This window comes from Microtus ochrogaster, chromosome 5 (genome assembly GCF_000317375.1).
Source record: "Microtus ochrogaster isolate Prairie Vole_2 chromosome 5, MicOch1.0, whole genome shotgun sequence".
Classification (NCBI taxonomy): domain Eukaryota; kingdom Metazoa; phylum Chordata; class Mammalia; order Rodentia; family Cricetidae; genus Microtus; species Microtus ochrogaster.
In genome coordinates, this window is record NC_022012.1 from 74,594,282 (window position 1) to 74,600,121 (window position 5,840).

Here is a 5,840-nt window from a genome sequence, read left to right on the forward strand (position 1 = left end):
TCTGTAATGGGGTCTGGTGCCCTCTTCTGGCTTGCAGACATACATGGAAGGAATGCTGTATACATAATAAATAAATAAATATTTAAAAAAAAAAAAGAAATGGTTCAATGAGTAAAAATTCTGATGTGCAAGACCTGAGTCTACCTCTCTCCTCCCACTGTGAGCTGAGTCCCTCCTACACCAACAATATCAAGGGGTTCTTCCTCCACGACCTTGTTTATTGTTCCTTCTGCCTGGGGAGGAGGCTTAACAGGTCTAATTTCTTCTCAATGTGTTTAAGATAGGACCTATTGCTAACTACTATTTTGGAAATGAATGAATACAAATGTAAGTTACCAGAGATTTCGCTGCAGGCATCAGAGGCATGCACATGGTGCACAGACATACATGTAGATAAAAATCTTCATAAATATAAAATAAAAATCACCTAAAACACACACACACACAGAGTTTCTATACTCACCTGAGGACCACCATATATGAAGAGTACAGTGGGGTATTTCTTCCCAGGTTGTAGGTCATGAGGTTTATACAACATCCCATACAGTGTAAATCCAGTAGTACTTTCAAAAGAAAAAATTTCTGGAGGAGTATAGTCAGGGAGAGGACCTGTGGGTAGAAACAGAGCCTGTAAAGAAGTTCTCAGAGGCGCCTGCAATCTGAAGTCAAAGAAGCAAGTATCTAAATTCAACTCTCCTCCCAATAACTACTATCCCTCTCTCAGGTTATCAGTTTATTGCTTATCTAACAGGTATTTTTAAAACAAAATGAATGAACATCTATTGTCTTTTTCAGAGTCAGACACTGAATTTTGAGTAACCTTTGGAGCCTAGGAGGTGTTTATATGCAGAACTAAACAAATATCCAGTGCTAGGTTCAGTCTTCACTTATTGGTGGTTAAAGCACACACCTACCTGATCAGCAACTTTGCAAAAAGTTGGGGGAGTAGGGAACAAAAACCCTATGTTTAACTTAGTCAATTTAGTCTGCTTATAGCAGGTGCTCAACACACACTTGTTTCCTTTTTTTTTTCTTTTTGGTTTTTCGAGACAGAGTTTCTCTGTGTAGCCCTGGCTCTCCTGGAACTCCCTCTGTAGACCAGGCTGGCCTCGAACTCACAGAGATCTGCCTGCCTCTTCCTGCCAAGTGCTGGGATTAAAGGCGTGCACCACCACCTCCCCTCAATGCCTGTGCACAGTGAAGTCCCCATGAGAGGTTATTACCATATTGGCAATTGTGCTCCCCGACTTTAAAATTAAAATATGCACAAATGCTTTGGTCTAAATAGTTTAAATTTTTAAAAAAAAATCCATCCTTCCTATCTATCTATCTATCTATCTATCTATCTATCTATCTATCTATCTATCTATCTATCTATCTATCATCTATCTAATTTTGAAACAGGGTATCTCTACATAGCCCTGGCTGTCCCGGAACTTCAGTTGTAGATCAAGTTGGCCTTGACCTCACAGAGATCCACCTGCCTTAGTCTCCTGGGTGCTAAGATTAAGATTAAAGGGGTACACTACCACATCTAGTTTATTATTATTATTGTTAGTGTGTGTGCCGCAATATGATGTGTGTGTGTGAAGGTGCAAGCGTTCAAGATCCTATCTATGCCTGTGCACACTTACGTGACAGCAAAAGAAAGACATCAGTGTCCTCCCTCTACCTTATGGCCTCGAAACACTCCCTGTATCAGAAGCTTGCACTTCTGCGAGGCTGACTGGACATCAAGCCCCTGGGATCCACCTCTGTCCTCTTCAGCACTGAGTGAGTTACAGGCTCACAATTCTACCTGGCTTTTATGTGGGTGCTCATGATCTGAACTTAGGACTTCATAGTAGGACAACAAGCACTCTTATCCACTAAGCCATCTCCCCAAACCCAAATTAATGCTTTGATCTCTTAGTCAAGTGTAAGGAGTGAAAACATTTAACATAGAAGTAGATTTGAAGATAAAGTGAGTTAAAAGACACTTAAAAAAGTTTATTCTTTACATTTAAGAAATTGTAGGGCAGGGGCTGGAGAGATGGCTTGGTAGTTAAAAGCACTAACTGCTCTTCCAGAGGACTTGGGTTCAAATCCCAACAACCACACTGCAGCTCATAGCTGTCCCTAACTCCAAGATCTAACAACACACACAGACATACATGCAGGCAAAATATCAATGCAAATGAATAGAAGTAAATAAACTATAAAAAGAGAAGGAAGGAAGGAAGGAAGGAAGGAAGGAAGGGAAAGAAAGAAGGAAGGAAGAAAGAAATTGTAGGGGCTGGAAAGGGGGTTTAACGGATAAAAGCACTTGCTGCTCTTTTAGAGGACTCAAGTTTAGTTCTCAGCATCCATACCAGGTATCACAATTGCTTGTAACTCTAGCTCCAAGGGATCCAAAGCCCTCTCTAGTCTCTATGACATACATGTGGCATATATACCTACATACATGTGGCGTGCACACACGCAGCGCACACACACAAAACTCACACAAATAAAATTTTCAAAAAGATGGTGATAGGTGATCTTGTCAGCTGAAAAACTGAACCCCTGGGTGTGTCTATGAGGGGTTTCTAGATTAGGTTAGTTGAGGAAGATTGACTCTAAATGTGGGTGGCATTTTTAGGCTGGGGTCCCTAACAGAGTGCAAAGGAGAAAGGGAGTTGAGCAGCAGACCCTGTCTCTTTCCTTTCTGCCTGGACACAATGTGAGTCTCCTGGGGCTCCTGCCACCACTTCATTTCAGGCTCTACTTTATATTGTGAGACAAAACAAACCTTTTCTTTGGTTTTCCAAGACATGGTTTCTCTGTGTTACTTTGGAACCTGTCCCCAAACTCACTCTGTAGACCAGGTTGACCTTGAACTCACAGAGATCCTGCTTCTGCCTGAGATAAGGAACCTTTGGCATAAGATGCTCTTGTCAGGGACTTTGTCAGAGCAATTTACAAAGTAACTAATACAGAAAGCAAGAGTTAAAAAAAGACCACATGGTAGCTCATGCCTGAAACACTAGCATTTGAGAGGCCAAGGTAGGAGGACTGTTGAGTTCAAGGATAGTTTGGGTTCCATAGTAAGGTCAAGCCTGGGCTACAGAATGAGAGTCTGGGACAGCAGTCCTCTTTGCTCACACAGTGAACAAGTGTGCTGGCCACTACTAAGATGGCTACTGCAAAGACTTCGGAACTTAGAGAAAGCAACCAACTAGTTATTCCCTAAAGGGTCAACCTCGCTGCTCAAAGTGTCTTACTAAGTTCAGAATACATTATCTCAATCTGCTTTTTTTTTTTTTTTTTTTTTTTTTGGTTTTTCGAGACAGGGTTTCTCTGTGGCTTTGGAGCCTGTCCTGGAACTAGCTCTTGTAGACCAGGCTGGTCTCGAACTTACAGAGATCCGCCTGCCTCTGCCTCCCAAGTGCTGGGATTAAAGGCGTGCGCCACCACCGCCCGGCCCTCAATCTGCTTTTTAAAAAGGTTTTCTAGACATCTTCCTGCTTAGAGAAGAGGAAACCCAGCTCATTCAGCAATTTACAGAACGGGAAATGAGGTTCACCTGAAGCTCAGCAGCTCAGGGATAGGCAGGGCTGAGCAATTGGAAGACAGCCCAAGAGACATGGACACAAGACCCCAACACAGTGCACTCTGGTACCAATCTTAGTTAAGCCTAGGTTCAGGGGTAAGGGATACCTGCTGAATCCAAAATGGTGGCCCAAAATTCCTTTGTTTTACGAACTGGGTCATCTTCAGGACTTGAGAGTTTGTAGAGGGACACGCAGTGCGGGTTCTTCTGGTTGCTGTACTTACTTATAAAGAAGTCACAATGCTAGAGAAAAGAGAGACAACAAGAGCTTTCCATGGGAAAGGCAAGGAAGGCTACCATGATCATACACACCAGTGCTACAGCAATGGGAGTTTGACAACTCAGTCAAACATGTTGGGGAATATTATTTTAACGTGTGTGACTTTTGTTTACGCTGCATTTGTTTAACTCTGTGAAGCTCTGATTCTATGCCTGTCTAAAACATCTGATGGTCTAATAAAGAGCTGAATGGCCGGCCAATAGCGAGGCAGGAGCAAGGACAGGTGGGACTAGCAGGCATAGAGTATAAATAGAAGGAGAAATGAGGAAGAGGGCAAGCAATGAGGAGGAGGAGGTCAGGGGCAACCACCTAGCCAGCAACGGAATAAGAGTGAAAGTAAGATATACAGAAGTAAGAAAATGAAAAAGACCAGAGGCAAAAGGTGGTCAGGATAATTTAAGAAAAGCTGGCAAGAAACAAGCCAAGCTAAGGCCAAGCATTCATAAGTAAGAATAAAGTCTCTGTATGTGATTTACTTGGGAGCTGGGTGGTAAGCCCCCTCAAAGCCAAAAGAGTAAAACGTCATACAACACAAACACACAGTGCTTTTCCTAGACAAGGCTTCTGTGGGCCAATGTCACCAATTTTCACATTACTCAAAGGGAATTTGTATGACAATTTCTATGACAGAATCCCTCCCAACTGGGACACAGTACCTGACTGAGGCAGCAGGAATGTGAGTAGCCTCGATCAGTCAGCCTCACCACTTCGCCAGGGTTTGTGTAACTGGTCACATACAGGTGATGTTCCAAAGGAGAGTCTTTGGTGCCTTCAAAGTACACCAGCTTTCTGACTTCATCAACCCAGATCTGCCAAATCACAGCACAAATCAGTACTAGTGCAGTGCTGACAAGGCCAGCAACACACAGAGTTCCCCTCATACAGAATCACCCGATGCCCCTGACTTGGGCTTGTTTGGTCTTTATTTTGCTACTGATAATAATGAGATTGGTTTTGCTTATGGCTAAAAGTTGATCTTGTCCAAAAGGTAAAAGGCCAAATTACACACGATTGGGATAGTGTCCTGATCAGACTGCATTGTGCACTTTCCTTAAAGTAAGAGAATTATTTTCTTATAGTAATTCCTCAGGGAAAAAGATCCTACATCGCACCTCATTTGCCTACTTGGAAGAGATTAACTTTATTTCTCTCCTGCAGCCAGTGCAATGTTAGCGTGGTACTATTTTAGATCTTTTGTAGAAATTTGCAAAAGCATTTTTATCTATCAGATTGAAAAATAACTGGAATCAACCAGCTTCAGCAACAGTGTAGTTTATAAATAAGCGAGGATAAGATTTATTTTAAGCATCGATACTGGATGCAATCCAGTGTCCCCAGCCCTAGATAAGATCTTACTATCTAGAACTGAACTCACTTATTACAATAATCTAAATAAATTGTTTTCTTTCATTGTTACTTTAAAAATAATTTACTAGTCTACTGAAAATTTACTAGAATTCAAAATGTTTTATGAAGATAAAGATTCTAAAAGTATTATAAATCTCTCTCTCACACACACACACCTTTCACTGTTAACTTTTTACAGTAGATTCATCCATTCCTAATTGAACACAATTGCTCTGGAAAACAAACCTTCAGGAATCCCCATAGGTATGTGCTATCTCTCCAGAAAGCCAGCTGGTTTTCCCGCAGAAGCAGCGGGGAATCAGGCATTTCTACACTGTGTTCACTCCCATCTGTAAGCCTCTTTTCTTTGTGCTGTGTAAGTACTTATATTCAATAGGATTAGAGTCTCCAGGGATGCTGGACAGATTGCTGGGTCCTACCACCAGTTTCTGAGGAGGACTGGGTCTAGCTGAACCTGAATTTCTGGCATAGTTCTAAGCAATTGGCTTGTTCCATCCCTGATCTGGGACCACACTGAGTGTGACCCTCAACAGGAAGAGTTGCACGAGCTCAAGCCTGAAAGCTGTACTCAGCTGTTGCTGTTAAGTCTAAGTGCAACAGAATGACTTGTAAAAGCTGAGG

The 5,840-nt window shown here is 42.1% G+C and overlaps 1 protein-coding gene across 3 annotated transcripts in view; it reads right to left on the bottom strand.

The window, feature by feature from the left end:
* Window positions 1-5,840, bottom strand: part of Dpp8 (dipeptidyl peptidase 8) — a 56,100-nt gene that overhangs the window by 15,609 nt on the left and 34,651 nt on the right. For all 3 annotated transcript variants that reach the window (XM_005347769.2, XM_026778995.1, XM_026778996.1), the window contains 3 exons: window positions 4,508-4,660; window positions 3,679-3,814; window positions 464-609 (listed from right to left, as the gene is read on the bottom strand). In XM_005347769.2, the coding sequence (XP_005347826.1) occupies window positions 464-609; window positions 3,679-3,814; window positions 4,508-4,660 (435 nt within the window). The remainder of the gene's footprint in view (window positions 1-463; window positions 610-3,678; window positions 3,815-4,507; window positions 4,661-5,840) is intronic.